The 18,377-nt window shown below is 47.3% G+C and overlaps 1 protein-coding gene across 1 annotated transcript in view; it reads right to left on the bottom strand.

Moving 5' to 3' along the window:
• The window catches only part of AFAP1L1 (actin filament associated protein 1 like 1), a 69,882-nt gene extending 58,773 nt beyond the window's left edge, over window positions 1-11,109 (bottom strand). The window contains exon 1 of the mRNA XM_003829047.6: window positions 11,011-11,109. Within this exon, the coding sequence (XP_003829095.1) occupies window positions 11,011-11,026 (16 nt within the window). The 5' untranslated portion in view covers window positions 11,027-11,109. The remainder of the gene's footprint in view (window positions 1-11,010) is intronic.
• Window positions 11,110-18,377: the final 7,268 nt, after the last annotated feature.

Genomic DNA, 18,377 nt, shown 5'->3' with positions numbered 1-18,377 from the left:
AGATTTTGTTTGCAAAAGGTTTCTGAGGCCAAAAGTAGTTTGAAAAACACTGGTAAATGGCATTCTGGGGTCTTCCCAACACTACTCTTGAATACACACTCTCGTATGGTTTAAGGACAGTGCTTCATTCCTTGGTTTGGACACACCCTCAGAATCCTTCTCACCACAGTGCTCCAGGGAGACACTCCCAATCTCTCTACAGCCTAATCCAGGGGTTGGCCAACTTTTTCGGTAAAGGACAAGATACTACATATTTTAGGCTTTGTTGGCCTCTGTTTCAACTACCCAACTCTGTCCTTATAGTGAGAAAGTAGCCCTAGACAATATATAATGAACAGGTGTGGCTGTGTTCCAAGAAAACTTTCTTTACAAAGACAGGTAGCAGGCCAGATTTTGCCCTTGGACTGAGGTCTGCTGGTCCCTGCACTCTAATACTTCAACCTTAATGGTGAAGGAACTGAAGCCCAAGGGGGGAATTCAAGGAACTTGGTTAGGATCCTTATCTCCCAGCAGTGAATTGCTTCCACCACACTACACTACTCATTTAGCTGTGGCTCTTGCCCTAAGTTGAACTGCAGGCATCTGGGGACTACATGGTTGAGGGAATGGCGCCTGGAAAAGGCACGTATTCCATTTCTCTCTCTCAGGAGATCAGTTTTCCTCTAGGTTCTTAGAGGGCTATAAAAAGCCCCCAAGCTTGCCTCCTGTGAGGCGTGCTGTCCATCAATTCCCCAGAACTGGTATGACTGCAATGTGGTGCCACATTCTGCCCCCGCCGCAGCCTGACAGCTGTGCCAGGGAGAAGAATCACGCCAGGCCAGCTCTGCACCTTCACTCCCTACTTGGGGCAAGGCTGGGATTCCCCGAATGGAATTTTAGATGGAGGATAGACCCCGGCCGGGCCCTCCCGGCTCAGCCTCCTTTGTTAATTCCGGGATAATGAGAGCTTCATGAATGCTGAATACCAGAACTCCAAGGGCCACAGCGGGAAGAGTGTGAAGGATAAGAAATAAAACCTCATGCAGGCTGCCCGGCTATACCCCCTCATCGATAAAGGATGTTCCCTAGAATTATTCAGACCTCCTTTTCCTCGTCTTCTCGGCACCCTCCTTGTCCCCACTTAGAAATCTTTACCTAGTCAGCCCATCTTAACTAGCAAGTCCCTCGTATATCTAACCTGGGGATAACCCTCCAACATTCATGGAGAAGCAGCGGAGAGCAATGGTAAAGAACTCAGGTATGGAGGTGAGTTGGGCTGCATAAATAGGCCTTTCAAAGCCTCAGTTTCTTCATGTATAAAATGGGAATATGACAGTATCTATTGAGTCATGGTGGGCTTTCAGCAATAAGTACACTTGACTGTAACTATTAAGCATTTGCTATTGTTAGACACTGGGAATATGGCACAAAAGATACTCCTAGGCCTCAGGACTCATACACACATAAAACAGATATTTCAACAAGTGTGGTGAAAACTTCCAAAAGCCCAGTCTGAGGAGGGTGGTGGTAACCCAAAGTCAGGAGAGACCTAGAGGTGGATATGGCAGGGAGAGGACGCTGAGCTGCATCTTTCAGGAAGGGGGAAGAGCAGAGTCATCTGTTTGAACCTTAGTTATTGCATCTGTCCAATGGGGAGAATGTCTCTGCTATCTACTTCATAGGGCCATCACCAGGGTCAAGAGATGCGACAGAAAAGAAACTCAGGGCTGGAAGGGTCTCCAGAAAAAAGAATTTAGTGGGTCAATTCTCTGTCTGATGAGTCCCCCATTACACAGGTTCCATCTTGCCCATAGCAACCCCCCCACCGTGAACGGCTGCTAAGTGACAGCGTGTATGATCACATGGGCAGGGGTTGCCCAGCCTCTGCACAAAGCACTCTGTGGATGATGTGCAATGTCCCTGAAGCTAAGCTGAAATGAAGATAACTGGTGAATGTCAAAGTGCTTCTAAAAGTTAAAAAAAGGTATGTTCTCATAACACGGAAGTGAGCGGCTGAGCCAGGGCTTGGATGTGGGTGTTCTGCTTCCATGTCCAGATCCATTTCCATTCTGGCACTCTGTGCTGGGATATTTATTGGAGGCTGGAGTTCACATCACCTGGGAGTCCATGGTGGAGGGCAGGGGAGGGAAGGGGAAGGAGAAGCCAAGATAAACACAATGCATCTCCGAAGGTCCATTTTGTACAAAGATATTTTGAGAGGGTGATAGAAGGGGTTAGATATATTATGGATGCTAACAAAAAATTTGCACGGCTTTTTAAAGATAAAATGAGACATTTCATGCTTTCAGAGGTTGCTTTGGGTAACAGACCCAGACCCTAGAGTCTCATTCAGTTGAAAAGTGTGAAAGACAGAACTAGAAGCAGGTGTTTGAGCAAGGTCAAGGGTCAAGATAAAAGCAGTGCATGAAAACAGTAATTATCACCCTTGTGTGAATATCAGAATCACCTGGGGGATGTGCCAGGAAAAAAAAAAAAAAAAAAAAAAAAAAAAAAGCAGATTCCCAAACCTCTGACCCACTGATCAAATCTTTGTGGGTGTATTTTCAGTAGGCTCCACAGGGGGTGATTCTGAGCCCAGCTGGATTTGAGAACCACTGCTTTAGATAAATAGGGAGTGGTCCTTAAGGCAGGCTGGAGAAGGCAAGAGCAGAAACAGGAAGCTCCTATCCGAGGCAACAGGATACAGAAGCCATCCAAGATATATTTCCCAATAATAGTCAACAGGATTTGGGATTTCACTGTATAAAGGATGAAGGCAAAGGAAATGATGGATAATGATGAAGTCTACATTTCTGTCCCTAAAGTGAGGATCATTGACGTGGAGAATCCTGGAGTTAAAAGTGGCCATATGCAACTCCTCCTCCGTTAATTGTGTACTCTCACTTTCATTTATTCATCATCTCAACAGACATTTATTGAGCACCTGCTATGCATCAAGCATTACACTAGGTCCTGGGGGAAGGTCAGAGAGCAAGGAGAGAAGAGCCCTGCCCCAACAGAGTTCATATGAACAGCTAATTCAAGCCCACAGTGAACTGTGATTGAGAAGTGCAGGGTGCTCTGAACATCTACAACAGGCATGTATCTTGGGAGACTGGGAAACATTGCCTTGAGGAAGTCATATTTCAGCAGTGAGCTAAGGAAGAGCAAGGGTGAACCAGGTGAAGGCACAAAATATTCAAAGCTGCAAGGAGCAGGGCCAGTGTGAGAAGAGCCCAGGGCAAGAGGTAGGTGGGGGTCCAAAGCGAGCTGGCAAAGTGTGCAGAGGGCAGACAGGGCAGACCTGAGGCACCACAAGGACAGTAGCTGATGTTTTATAAACAATGAGAAACCACTGAAGGGTTTAAGCATAATCAGACCAGTAGCTGTAAATAACTGTCCTTAATTGCATCAGGCGGTCTCCCCAAATTCCATCCTTAAGCATAGATAATTCGTAAGTCCTATTAAAAGCTATAATATACTGTACCTTTAAAAAAAGAATGCTTTAGGTTGAAACATACACTCCTAGAAGTCCTGTTCTCTACAGTGTGCAAAAGGGTCAAGCTGCGAAAGCTTCTTGAATTTTACGTGAGAGTAGTCCTTAAGCTACATGCTAAGCTATTCTGTGGCTTCCCTGATCTGTGGTCACTCAAACTTTGACTCTTTGCATCCCTAGGCAACTTGTATTCTACCATTGAACAGTTCTTTTCATTTGTATGCTTCTCTTAGATTGAGCCCAAACTGGCCTCTGTTTAATCTCCTTCTGTAGAAACTTTCTATTACCTCTTCTACAGGACAACAAATTTGAGAACTGATTCCATGTCCCCACTTCAACTTTAGTCTTTCTCACAAACACCCCCATTTCCTTCAATAACTTCTCATGTGGTTGAGTTGTTAGCATAAAAAGAGAAACAGGAAGGGTCATCTGATTTGGTGGTGAATAAGATGAGTTCAAAATTGGGTCACCCAAAGGCAGAGTTGACCTCGGAATGGAAATGTACTATAGGCAGGAGGTCATGAGGAACTGGAGGCCAAATCGTGGCTGGTGATGGACATCTGAGAGTTACTCTCATAGAGGGGTTTAGTTCTTCACAGGAGTGAGTGTAGCGAGAGGGCTGACGTGGTCAGGAGATCAGGGGAGAGAGGGGCAAGTGCCATAAAAGACAGAGCAAGAAGATAGAGACAGAGCAAGAGGGAAGATAGAGCAAGTGGGAGAAGATGGGAAATAACAATTAGTAAGCACCTACTATGGGCCAGGCACTGGGAGCTAGGCAAATATTATTGCATTTCAGTCTCCCAACTATGGGTGTCATTCTTCTTGCATTACAAAGACTGAGGAAACAACTTGGTTGCGTAACTTGTCTTAGTGTGGGAGAGGCCTAGAGGCTATGAGCACCTATAACATTGGGATGGGGCAGGGAGAAGGCAGAAAAGGCTTCCTGGAGGGATGAGGCAGTGGTTATTTAACCTAGACTTATTCGACCCCCAAATCCGTGATTTTCACATCTCTGCAAATTAGGAGAATACATCAGAAAGGAGTAGAGGCTCAATCAACAGAGCTAGAGGCCAGGAGATGGGATTTGATGGAAGTGAAAGGCTAGACTTTGGTCCAATGGAAGTGGAAGCCATTTGTGACCCTTCAGAGAGGGTTCTCAGTGGAGGGTGTGATTGGAAGCGAGGCTGCAGGAGGTGAAAGGAGTGTGCAAGAGGAGTTGCTGACCATTTGAGAAGTCTGGCCAGGAAAGGAAGGAGGAAAATGCTGGGGTTTGGTGGGGGTGTTGCACACAGATGGGTTCACTTTTTTGTTTGGTTCTGAGGTTTTCTTGAAGATTAAGAAGGGTATGAGAAGCTGATGGTATCTAAGACCAGGATTGTTTTTCTGGACCAAAGATGAGAATGGAGTAACGATATGTTCTTGGCAGAGGGTGGGAGGGAGGAACTTACTTGGCAGAATGCTTACTCATGTGAAAACGGGAGTTTGAAACTGATATTTGAGGGAGAGGCTGGCAAAACTTTGACAAAAATGGAGAAGCCAAACAGCTTCTGTGAGAGACAAAGAAATGGAAGCAGTGCCCAGTGACCAGGAGAAGCCTCCACAGGGAACACAGTTAAGTCATACGGCCCCGTATGACTCCTTACACCCATTGCAGAGTGTGGTTAAATTCTGAGTGCTAGACTACACGTATTACTCTTGCCATGACATTCCAAATGAAGACACTGAAGGGTCAGAAAAAGTGACTGCCCAAGGTCATACAAAAAGTTGCAGTCAAAACTCAAACCCAAATTTGTCCATTCTCTGAACCACTCAGCTCCACTGAGTCCCAACACTGACAAAGATGACCCATGAAATATGTTTGGATCAAAAAGATGATTCGAATATGGATAAGGGTTCCTTTCAAAAGACCATTACCATAGAAGGAGTAGGAAATGAACTTGGATGTCAGGGAAGAGGTATGTCTGCATGGAAATTCACAGCCTTGGGGACAGAAGTTGGGTCTCAAGTCACTGCAGGGGGAGGTCATCATATGGATTAGCTACAGGCTGCTTGGTCAATGGACACTGTAGGGAAGACATGGCCTTCCTAATTTGGATCTCAAAAGCTGGTTCAACAGAGGCAAGACACAGGCAGAATGGATTCTCAGATCATCTGTTGAGCAATGAAAATCTCATTCCATGAAAAGAAGAGCATCAGATTATTTCTTGAATTGCCCAGCAGACAACATGATCTCCCCAAGAACACAGAACACAGCAAAAGAAACTCCTGTCTTGGGTTCAATTCAACTGCAGTAGTTGAAAAAGAACCAGTTGTGAAGGGGAAAGGAAAGGAACCTTGGGGGAAATAAATCACTCCACATGAGCCTGGGAGATCAGACATAATGTTGGACATTAAGAAGGCAAATTTTAAAAAATCAGAAAAAATTCAGACCATAGCCTTAAAGAGATGATGATCCAAGAAGAATGAAAAGTTCACAAAAGCAAAACTGTGATGACATAGCCACAGTCAGTAGGCTTGAATAGAGAGACTATATAACAGAAAATGAACATTTCAGTCACTCAGAAATGTCATTTGGACAGTGGTCCAGTTATTGAAGGTCATAAGTGGATTTCCAAGAGACAAGCACCATAAGGGATCACGGTGATACAAACAAGATTATAACCTGTTCCCTGTCTTTGAGTTGTACACAAAGCTGTCTAATTCAGTATTTAAAACAGAGCAGGGACTCAAAAAGCAACATCAGAGTTGGAGTAGCTTGTGGAAGAAGCAAGTGAAGTTCTGTAAAGCAGTCTTATTAATGGTGAGTGTGGTAAAAAAAAAATGTAATTACTAAAATAGCCAACATTTATTGAGTGGATCCCCTATGCTAGGTATTATTTGTAGGTTATTTATAACAAATCCAAGAAATAGGTGTTATCAGTATCATAATTTATCCTCATCTGCGGGTGGTGCCATTTGCTTTAGATGTATGATGTGGAAGACAGGGACAGAGAGCTAATTAACTTGTTCTGTAGAAGGCGGTGTCCATAGACATTGGCTTTACCTGATGGTTGGTTCTCTTGTATGGTATTTGTGAATCAGGAAACCCTCTGGAAGGATTGCCATTATGATATAAGTGGTTTCTATGTTTGTTACTGTGCTTTATGAATCCTTTTCTCTCCCCATGGGAAAACACATACCCTGTTGGAAGAGAAATTCTACTTTCGGCGTTTGTTTCCATTCTCAAGTCACTTGACTTTGATGCTGAGCTTTTTATGCTCAGCATATTCACAGCAATTGCTGTGAAATATCTGAATAGTGCAGCTTAAGTGCCATGGAGATGTCTGGGGCCTGAAACAGGAAGATTTGGCATCTAGGTTCTGCTCTAAGGTTTGGGCAGGTCACCTGCCACCAAGGAGGCAGTCAGCAGCAAGCTTAAGATCAGGACTTTGATATGGAGACAGCTGGGTTTGAACCCCAGCTCTGTGTCTCATATGGAGAATGAATGAGCAAATTAATGTCAGTGACCTAAGCTTGTTGTTATGGACTGAATTTTGTCCCTCCCAAATGCATATGTTGAAGCCCTAACCCCAAGTGTGACTGTATTTGGAGACAGGGTCTTTATGGAGGTAATTAAGGTTAAATGAGGTTGCAAGGGTGGAGCTCTAATCCAATAGGACTGGTGTCCTTATAAGAAGAAGAGACGGCCGGGCATGGTGGCTCACGCCTGTAATCCCAGCACTTTGGGAGGCTGAGGCGGGTGGATCACAAGGTCAGGAGATGGAGACCATCCTGGCTAACATGGTGAAACCTCATCTCTACTAAAAATACAAGAAAATTAGCTGGGCATGGTGGTGCATGCCTGTAGTCCCAGCTACTCGGGAGGCTGAGGCAGGAGAATGGCATGAACCAAGGAGGCGGAGCTTGCAATGAGCCGAGATCCCACCACTGCACTCCAGCCTGGGTGACAGAGTGAGACTCTGTCTCAAAAAAAATTAAAAAATGAAGAAAGAAAAGAAGAAGAAGAAAGAAGGAAGAAAGAAGAAGAAGAAGAAGAGGAAGAGGAAGAAGAAGAAGAAGAAGAAGAAGAAGAAACACCAGAGATCTTTCTCTGGATGCACAGAGAAGAGGCCACGAAGGGACACGGCAAAAAGTGTCCCTACAAGCCAGGAAGAGAGGCCCCACCCGACACTAACCCTGACTGCACCTTGATCTTAGACTTCCAGCATCTGGAACTGTGAGAAAATTAATTTCTGTTGTTGCAGCCACCCAGTCTGTGTATTCTGTTATTGCAGCCCTTGCTGGCTAATACCCTGGCTGAGCCTGCTTTCCCCTGAGGTATGATTCATGATAGTCCCAGCTCATAGGCCCCATCCTATGGGTTGTTCTGAGAGGAGCCACATAAGAAGCTGAGGACAGTGCCTGGCACATGGCAAGAGTTTGATGATTTCAGTTATTATCGTGAATACCAATGTGTGGTTTTCTTCCCTAGTCAGCTGGGCATGACAGTCCCATCTCTCACATGGTAGGCAGGAGGCTGAAATGAGACCTGTGCTTCTTAAGCCTTCCCTGATGACAGAAGAGAGTGCACACCTGCCTGGGAACAGGGGTACAAGAAAGGTCTGCTGGAATACTTTTTTTTTTTTTTTTTTTTGAGACGGAATCTTGCTGTGTCGCCCAGGCTGGAGTGCAATGGCTCGATCTCGGCTCACTGCAACCTCCACCTCCCAGGTTCAAGCGATGCCTCCTCTCCTGTCGCAGCCTCCCGAGTAGCTGGGATTACAGGTGCCCGCCACCACACCCAGCTAATTTTTGTATTTTTAGTAGAGATGTGGTTTCACCATGTTGGGCAGGCTGGTCTCGAACTCCTGACCTCAAGTGATCCACCCACCTTGGCCTCCCAAAGTGTTGGGGTTATGGGCGTGAGCCACGGTGCCCAGCCTGGAATACTTTAAGTCTCATGTTTTATCTTAAAAATGCATGCAGATTTTTCATTCTGATTCATAAACGGTTGTGTTTGCAATTATTTATCAGAGTAGAGAACTGAGGAGCCAGACAGTTAAACTGATCTTGTGTGCCCAGCCACAAGACCACTTTACTTGAGATGGCCTTTGTAAGTCACCAAGAACTGATCTGAGTATACTTAGTACTATTCTCAAACTGATTACTTGTACAGCAATGTTGATTTTTAAAAAGAGAATACTACTAAGTATTGCTGTACAAGTAATCAATTCGAGGTGCACTATAAAGTGTGTTGTATTTTACTAATTAAACCACTGTTGGAGCTCCTCACGGTGCACTATGTGCCAGGTGCAGTGTCAGCAGATTGATCACAATAGATCCACTCCTTGCCTTCCTGAAGCTTACTTCCGGGTAGGGAGGCCGACACTAAAGAGTCAGATAACTATGTCTATAAAGTTGCGACAAGAGGTGTAAAGAAAGATAGCAGACTAGAAAAGCCTGCAGGGAGAGAGCAGGTCAGAGCCCTCCTAGGCTCTCAGCACCAAGGGATTCCTGGGAAGTCTGACTTCCTAGGAAGAGTGCTCTGGAGGCAGCCTTCTGACGTGGAGGTTGTTGGTTACCAAGCATTTAAAGTGAAGTGAACTATTGTCACTCTGTCTTAGGATGACACAGTGCACTTTCCACAGGCCTGGGTAGGCCTAGGTATGGATTTTTGTACTGGAGATCAGACAGGGTGGTATTTAAAAACTGGTGGGGAGTAGGGGTGGTGGAGAGGTGGGGGAGGTGGCGGGCGACTAGGAGTGTGAAGGGGAGGGTGGATGGTGGTATTTGCTTTAGACGCATTATGCAGGAGGTGGGAACAGCAGGACTGAGGGGTGTGAGAGGTGCCTCTTCTCTCTGTTTTTCCTCCCTGATATACACTCTTCACACTTGCCTAGAAATCAGTTAACAGGTGAGAACTACTTTACAAATCTAGGCCTCAGTTGCTAAAGAACCAAACAGAAGCCCACTCTCTTTCCTGCCTGCCCTTCCCAGTCCCTGAAGGAGAAGGTGAATCCAGTATTCTGTGTTGGGGAGGGGCCAGTGAGGAGGTTGACCTGGAAGCCAGGACTCCCCTCTGGCCCTCTGAGCTCGCCAAGCCTGACTTTCCGTTTAACAGGAGTAAGGGAGGTTACCCCACACCTGCTCCCGGCTCATCCCTGCCCCAGTGCCTGCTAATTGCTCCCATGCCCCTGTTCCCTTCTTTTTTTCCTCCCTTCGGGGGCTCAGCACAGCAAACAGGCAGATGGGGGAGAGGTGTGAGATTATCGTGGGGAGGGGAAGGAATTTTCCATTATTAATAACAACAACAACAACACTTCGCCTGTTGGCACAGCACTCACTAGTTTATCTAGTGCCTTCACACCTGTGATCTCTTTGGATCCCAGAGGTGCAGACTGAAACCCTGGGGTTCTGATTCCCAGCCTCTGACACTGTTCACATGTCCAAGCAGGCCACTTCTTTACAGACACACACATGCCCATCTGGCCATTGCCAAAGGCCATGTCTAGACCTTTACTTAAAATGTGCGCTGCCAGGCGCGGTGGCTCACGCCCGTAATCCCAGCACTTTGAGAGGCCGTGGCCGGCTGATCACCTGAGGTCAGGAGCTCCAGACCAGCCTGGCCAATATGGTGAAACCCCGTCTCTGCTAAAAATACAAAAATTAGCCGGGTGTGGTGGCGCATGCCTCTAATCCCAGCTACTCCGGAGGCTGAGGTAGGAGAATCGCTTGAACCCGGGAGGCGGAGGTTGCAGTGAGCCAAGATCGCGCCACTTCACCCTAGCCTGGGCAACAAGAGCGAAACGCCGTCTCAAACAAAACAAAACAAAACAAACAGAAAAAAATGTGCGCTAGCCCCCTACGAATGCTGCCCTCTCGGCTCATGTCAGTCTCAATTTCAGTAAGTCCCCTCCACTTCTGTGAAACGTCTACCAAATACACTGGAAAAGGGTCGGCAAGGTGCCTTGGAGACCATCTAATCCAACTTTGTCGCTGGTCCAGAGAGAAGGGCTGGGCCGAGGACACAGCTGGTGCGGGATAGAACCACCCCCGCCTCCTCCCTGCCTGGCGCACACAGGCATGCACACGCGCGCCTGCTCACGGCGCTCCTCCTTCTCGCAATGCCCTAGGCAGCTGCAAACTTCGGTCCCCTGGAGCTTCTCCCTAGGGGCTGCCCACAGCGGGTGTTTCGGGAGTTGAACCTGTACACCTTGTTTTCCCCTTTAGAGTGGAATGAGGTGGGAGGAGCTCGCTGTCCTCCGGAAACTAGAGGGGGATCTTTTATTAAGTTACAAATCCTTAGCCTATGAAAACTCTGATTTCACACACAAGAGGCGAGTTGGCCCCAGGACACGGGCGTTGACACGCACCGGGTTGTCCCGGCAGCCGGAGGCACCTTTGCATAAGCGCCGCGTCTCCCAGTCCCCTCCGAGCGTTCCTCAGCCCCCGCCCCACCGCCCGCCTCTCTCCCTCCTCCTCTCCGGCTTCAGATCGTCCAGTCTCCCTTTCCCGCCCGGCGCAGCAACAAGTGCAGGCGTCGCGGCCCCTCTTACCCTGGCCTCGGTCCATGGCGCCGGCCCGGTCCCCGGGGAGCGGGCCGCAGGGCGCAGGGGCTCCGGCGCGGCTGGTGGCGGCCGGCGCGCTGCGCTCTCTGCGGTCCCCTCCCCCAGACAGGATGCTCGCCGGCAGCCCCCGCCCCGCCCGCGCCCGCGCCCGCGCCCGCCCCTCAGAGCCGCTCCCGGAATAGACCCGAGCACGCCTCGCCCCCTGGGCCGCAGCCCGCTGTCCCGTGGTGCCGCACACGCCCGCGGCGCGCCCTGCCGCTCGCTCGCCCTCCGCGGCGCTCCCACTTGGGCTTGGAGGACCCTTTTCCCCGTCCGCACGCTTTCGTTCCCGCGCCCGCGCGGCCTGCCCCAGCCCGGACCCAGGAGGTGTGCGGCTTTGCTTGCACTCCGCTAGCGATGGGGTCTTACCACCGCACCCCTCAGCCGGCTCCATGCCGGAATGCGGAGACTGTTGGAGCGCGTTTTTATCCTATGGAATCAAAACCCCCTTCCCTGCAGCCGCCACCCATTTCCTGGCTTTGGGCTTGTCTTCTCCATTCGCCGCGGGTCTTTTCTTGAGCACCTTCTAAGCCAGACAGAGGGCCCGCGGCGATGCCGGTGCAATGTCAGTGGTGTTGCGAAAGAGGAGTTAAATAATAACAAAGATCTTCAGAAAGAAAAGCACCTGGGAAAGGGAGAAAGAGAGGCTTGCTGAAAGGTGGGCAAGGGCTTGGGACACTTTCAACTTTTGAGGTTCCTTGTGTACTAAAACGTGAAAACATAACGAGGATCTGGGAGAATTCAGAAAAAGAATAGAGAAATGAATAACACGTGAAAACATGCAAAACAGGGTGATAAAAAATGTGGAAATGAATACTTTTAGCATACAAAATACAGTGCAATATAAGTGTACTTTTCGCAAGATGGTAGAAAATATTGCTATGACCAGTGTGGAACAGTAATGGGATCTAAGTTTAAAGCTGTATGAAGAATGTCAACTTCTTCACCTTATTGGTATATCCCTGTGAAAATAGGTCTCACTCATTTATACACAATATCAAATGTCTGACTTTAAGACCCTTCATAAAGTCCAGGACCAATTGTTCTCCTAGACACTGCTCCTCCCACCATGGGCCAGGCCATGGTTTTCAGCTTTGAGCTGACCACTGTTCCCTACTTAGAACATTCTGGAACAGGGAACAGCTACCACAGAGGTATGGAGGCAACAAAAGGCCTGGGAAAGACCCTCCTGTACTTTCCTGGACTGGGAATATTTTCTTTTCTTCTTTTTTTTTCTTGAAAAGTCTCCCTTTGTCGCCGAGGCTGGAGTGCAGTGGCGCGATCTCGGCTCACTGCAACCTCTGCCTCCCGGGTTCAAGCGATTCTCCTGCCTCAGCCTCCTGAGTAGCTGGGATTACAGGCGCCCACCATCACTCCGGGCAAATTTTTGTATTTTTAGTAGAGACGACGTTTCGCCATGTTGGCCAGGCTGGTCTCGAACTCCTGACCTCAGGTGATCCACCTGCCTCGGCCTCCCAAAGTGCTGGGATTACAGGCGCCAGCCACCGCGCCTGGCCGGGAATATTTTCTCTATTGCTTTTATGGGCAAATTAAAATTAACATTTTCTTAAAATATTGCATCAGTAATTTAGTGTGTATGTATGTGAGCACTCAGACCAAATGTGATGTTGTGAACAGTGTATGAAAACTTGTGCATGGCTCTTGTTCTGTTAGTTTGGTGCAAAAGTAATAGTGGTTTTTGCCACTGAAAGTAATGGCAAAAAACGCTATTACTTTTGCTCCAATCTAAATACTACATAGTATAATAACTTTTCGTCAATGAGGTTTTCTTGCTCATCTGTGCTATGGGAAGCCTCATACTGTAAGTCCTCACAGGAGTGTTGGTAGGGCAAATGAAATAATACAAACCCACTTTATAAACCACAAACAGCTATAAAATATGAGCCATTATTATTTTCTGAGTTCCTTTTTGTTGCTGTCCCCTTTTCCAATTTGAAAAGGTCAGTTTCAATTCTAAAGCAGCCAACCAACAATTTACCAGTGGATTAAGTTTTAAAAGTTTATTGTTTGAACTCTGAACACTTGGAAACAAGGCCATAAATTGTATTTTATTTTATTTTTTAATTATTATTATTATTTTTTGTATTTTAGTAGAGACGGGGTTTTACCATGTTGGCCAGGATGGCCTCAATCTCCTGACCTCGTGATCCACCCGCCTTGGCCTCCCAAAGTGTTGGGATTACAGGCGTGAGCCACCGCACCCGGCCTCTCATAAATTGTATTTTAAGTTCTCAGGCTAGCTCACTAATTCTTCTAAAAACATAATATTTCATTTGAAATAATTTAGAAAAACAGTATGAAATGTTACTATTGCAAAAACAGATGGAGGCTTTTGTAAATATTTTTATTTTTATAATGTTTAAAAAAATATTTAAGATAGAGATAAGGTTTCACTATGTTGCCCAAGCTGGTCTCGAACTTCTGAGATCAAATGCTCCTCCGGCCTCGGCCTCCCAAAGTGCTAGGATGACAGGCATGAGCCTGTAGAGATGTTTAGAGAACTTTCAGAAACTTTCAAGGACTTTGGAGATATATTCAGAGAATTGGAACGAAAAAGTAAAAAAGGCTAAGGAAAATGGAATAATTTATGGAGTGGAATTAACTGAGCTGTGGTCTGGGAAGGATATAGAAATGGGAGAACACAGTCTGTGCACAGTTCTGAGAATCAACAAAAAATTGTTGCTGGCAAGGTATAGGGGTTCTGGTTTAAATAATTACCCATAATGTCCACTAGGTGGCAATGTTGACTAGTTGTCTACAGCTTGGTTGCTGTCAGAGTAACTGAGATGGATGAAACAGTTATTTGCGGGTTTGGACAAGGAATAACTTTTTTTTTTTTTCTGTATGTTTCCTTTAGTGAGTTCTATATTCCTCATAAAAACTAACAATCCACACTGTCCATAAATTCGCTTAGGCAATATTGATTGCACTCTGTGCAAGTTTCTATTGAGAGAAGAAATGCTAAGTAGGAATGATTCTCACCCTCAGGGAATCTACAATCTAGTAGAGGAGACAGACATGTATAAAATAATATAATATAAATTATTGTATGAAAAGTACCAGAGGAGAAATAAAGTGGTCTTGGAGTCCATCAGACAAAGTAAGACTTTTTTACTAATCATGGAGGCTGTAATGGATGACAGATATTTGGAAGGCAGGCAACTGAGAATGTGTAATGAGGAGATAACATTATGGGCAAAGAGCAGTGAGAGCAAAGACATTGAGCTCAAAGGCAGCAGGACGTGTCTGTGAAGCAGTTCAGGTTGGCTGGATCGTGAGTTATTGGGGGATAAGCATCAGGGCAAGGATAGGAATGAAGGTTGTTGATACCTGCTTTTCTCTTCCCCTTTCCATTTCATTTTGAGTGCAACTCTCTGGCAAGGATATTTAGAATCTGCCTCATATCTTCCCTTTCACTACCTACTTTGCTGACTTCCAAGTTTTCCAGGTTTGCCTGGATTTTGTCTAAAGAATGCTATGTGGGGAGCTCCAGGTCTGTAAGAAGATATCAAATTTAGCCCTAGAGAACAATAACAGGAAGAAAGCTTTCAACTCCCTCCTGCTCCCTGTCTTGTGAAAACAAATGATACTCCCTAGTCTCATTCTTCGCTTATCAGGTGGAACTGGGAAACCCTGGGAAAGAAAAATTTGGAGGCTCAGGACTATTTGTTCCAGGGAGAGAAATATACTCTAGCCTCCTAACCTGTCACCTTACCTCTAGGGACAGTTTCCACCATGGCCAACAGAGCGACCATTCCATGATCCCAATCAGACCATGCAACTACCCCCTTAAAAATATGTGATGGCTCCCCTTGGCCCTCAGCGGAGAGTCCAGATTTCTTATTATGGTGTTTGGGGTGCCTTCTTCACTGAGCCTGCAGTGATCTCAGGAGACTTCAGGGAGAGTAAGAAAAACAACAGATGGGTGCTCAGATCTGGGTTCCTAAGTCAACTTCATTGCCGTGTGAATCTCAGTTCTTCCATTGGGTCAATAGTACATAATTTCTTATGTGCTTCTTTCCCTATGCTTCCCTGTCCCCCACCAGACTGCAAATGCTGTGAGAGCGGGCGCTGTCTTACTCATTGCTAGATCCTTAGAATCTAGCACAGTGCCCAAACACCTAGTAAATGGTAATAAGTATTTGTGGAATGAGTCAGTGAAAACATACTCAAGGGTGTGTAAGGCCTGCCAGTTTTGGCTTCTATTAATGCATGTGTCCTGGGGGTCCCATTTGTCCTCTGGGATTGTCGTATTTGCTTATTTATTTGCAGGGGGAAATGAACTTGTGACCAGGCCTTCTGGAGACATGCTGCTGTGCTGCCCAGCCCCTGTGTGCTGCTGTGGATGTGTGGCTTCTCCTTGGCTCAGGGCCCCTCTCCCATGCTCCTTTGTGTGGGGTGATCCCCAGAGCCCTCTGATCGGGTGTCTGCCTGATGCTGGCTGCAATGAAAACCTCTCTTGTTCCACTTAGCACAATGTTGCCATTATAGCCCCTATCCAGGGAAATGACACACGTCTGCTGGTCCACCCTGGGCCCCGGAAAGCAGATAGAGATCTCAGTGGCTGTTTCTGGGAGAAAGAGAAAGAGTTTCATGGATGGATGAAAACTCCTTCTTCCCATGCGCCTTCAGGTTTCTGCTCCAGGGCACGGGGCTCCTACTTGCATGGAGGCAACAGGGCTCAGCTTCCACAGTTGTTAAAACCAAGCCCAGTGGTTGTGTCTGAAGGAAAAGGAGCTTTTGTTTTATGCTGAAATGCTGCATGAAGCTTACTCCCTCCCTTTGGATTCTTCTCCTTAAGCGAGATCTTAGGCTCCTGAAGTGAGGCTCGTGCCCTGAAGCACCTACAGGGCGGGGCAGGGAAGGGTGTGCAGGAAGCAGGCCATGCAAGTGGAGGGGCCACAGCAAAGCGGAGCCCTCTTGCTCTGTCTGAGGAGCCAGTCACCAGTCAGCTTGGAAATGGAGTGGCCAATCTTCAGCTTTTTCAGCAGAACCCAGAAATCTAGATTTTAGTGAGAAATCTCTTTTGTTTGGTAATGAATTCCAATTGTTTTAAACATTGCAGTAGCCAACTAAAACACCCCTGTGGACTTAATCTGGACTATAGCCACCCCCAGGCCCCAATGTGGAAACTTGAGGGAAATTAGGGACCCATGAAGACGTCTGGAGGGTCTGTCCAGCTAGGGGCCTCCACGCTGAGGCCTGAGGAGGGTGTGCAGCTCCTAACACTGCAGCGTGGACTAACTCTCTTCTGAAGATCTGGGCTGCACGCCCCTAGCTTCATCTGTGGCTGCAGGCTGGTGCCAGGTTGCAGAGGTCCAAAGTGGATTTTATAACCTGGAGCTAGAAAAGCTTTAAAGCCCCCCAAAACCTGAGACATTAGCCCATCTGGTCCCTTCATTTGTCAGTTGGGGAAACTGAGGCTGAGAGAAGGGGAGAAATCTTACCTGAAATCACAGAAGGCCTTAGAGCCAGAACCAGGAGCAGTGATGCCCTGATATGAGGTCACCTGAGCCACTCTGTTCAGTGTGTGGGACACAGTGGTGAGGAGCATGACTTTAGGACAAGGTGGATCTGAGTGTTACCCAGCCCCGCCCCTGCACAGTCCAGGCACGATCTTCAACCGCTCTGAACCTCAGATTCCTCATCTAAAAATTGGGGCTACAAACATCTTCCCCACACAGCAGCTGTGATGCTTCAGTGTAACTGTGCATGTAGAGTGTGGAGTGGCTGGTGCCATGCCAGCACATGGTACGTTTTCTTCAAATGCCAGCTGGCAGTCTATTCAGGGAGGAGATTTTGTATGATATAGCCGAGTGCACGGGCTTTGGGTGAGGCATCTCTAAGATCAAGTGCAGGCTCTGCCACATACAGCTGTGAAACACTGGATGAGTTATTTATCAAGGGCCCAATTTCCTCATCTGTAAAATAAGGATGAAAGTAGTACCAGGGGGTTAAATGAGATCTGTAAGGTGCTTAGCACAGTGTCTGAGCCATGGTCAGAAGTGTTGGTTATTATGTAATCAGTGTGGGTTTCCTCTGAAGAATTCGTCAGATGTTTATGGAAAAATATTAAGGGATGCTGAAACCGTGGCCACATACCCAGGCTGCCCCCTGCAGGGAGTTTTATATAAATCCAACCCCTGGAAATGCAACTGATTCTGCCAGGTTCCTCCTTCCCTGAAGGAGCTCCGGATGCTCCCGGATGGGAGGACTACCAGGCCTCCAAATGCTGCTACCCACGGAGTCTGCAAAGGAGTGGTGTTTTGTATGCACATTTAAAAACGTTACATAGTCCCATTATTTTGTTAGAATGACAGATTGCTAGGGCCAGATGGACAATTTGTCCTGATCCAGGTGGGCAAGACCCTGTGCCTTAGGGAGGCAGTCACGCTTCTTTTGTATGACAAGGAATTCTGTATCCATAAGGAGGTTTTGGAAAACCAGAAGGCTCTAGGTCTGGGCCCTACAAACACTTTTCAGTGACAGACTGAGGCAAGCTTTTACCCTTCCTATGTGTTCCCTAGTGATTCATGTCACACTGCGCGCTCTGATCGGAGCACATGCCTGCACTGTTTAAATTGTGGTCATTCTCCCTCACACAGACAGCAAAGGAACACATTCGGGATTCCGCTGCCAATATTCATTCACTCTGGGAGCCAGTGTATCGGTCACAACTTCTTTGGTGGCAAGTGATAGAATCACAACTCCAACCAGCTTTAACGAAAAAGCTCAAAGGGTAGCTGGGTAGCTGAAGGGGCGAAGCTGGTTTGAAGCCAAGCTTGGATCCAGGAAGGCAAACTGAGCAGTCGCTCTTTTCTCTCCATCTCCCGGCTCTGCCCTCCTCTGTTTAGTCTTTATCTTCAGGCCGTCTGTTCCAATCTGTGGCAGAGAAGGCCACACAGCTGCAAAGCCTGAATTCCTTACACCTGGAGATTCCAGGTGAGAAAGGCAGTCTCTCTCCCTGCAGTTCCAGCAGTGGCCCAGAGGGGGCACTCATACTCTAGGTAAACCGCAGGCTGTAAGCATAAGGGAGGTGCTGAGCAGTGAAAGGCACGCCTCCCCTGCAGCCAGGCGCGCACCTGCAGCACACCACTTTATCAACTAAATGCCGCGACCTCTATTTTGCATATCTAATTTCATTCGTTTGCTAGGGCTGCCACAACAGAATTTCTGCCAGCAGAGCTGGTTTCCTCTGAGGCCTGTCTCCATGGCTTGTGGATGGCTACCCCTTTGCTGTCTCTTCACGTGGCCGTCCCTCCCTGCATGGGCTCCCTGGCTGTCACCACGTGTCC

This window comes from Pan paniscus, chromosome 4, assembly GCF_029289425.2.
Source record: "Pan paniscus chromosome 4, NHGRI_mPanPan1-v2.0_pri, whole genome shotgun sequence".
NCBI lineage: Eukaryota > Metazoa > Chordata > Mammalia > Primates > Hominidae > Pan > Pan paniscus.
Note: the sequence above shows the minus strand (reverse complement) of the source record. Positions and strands in the feature narration are given on the sequence as shown.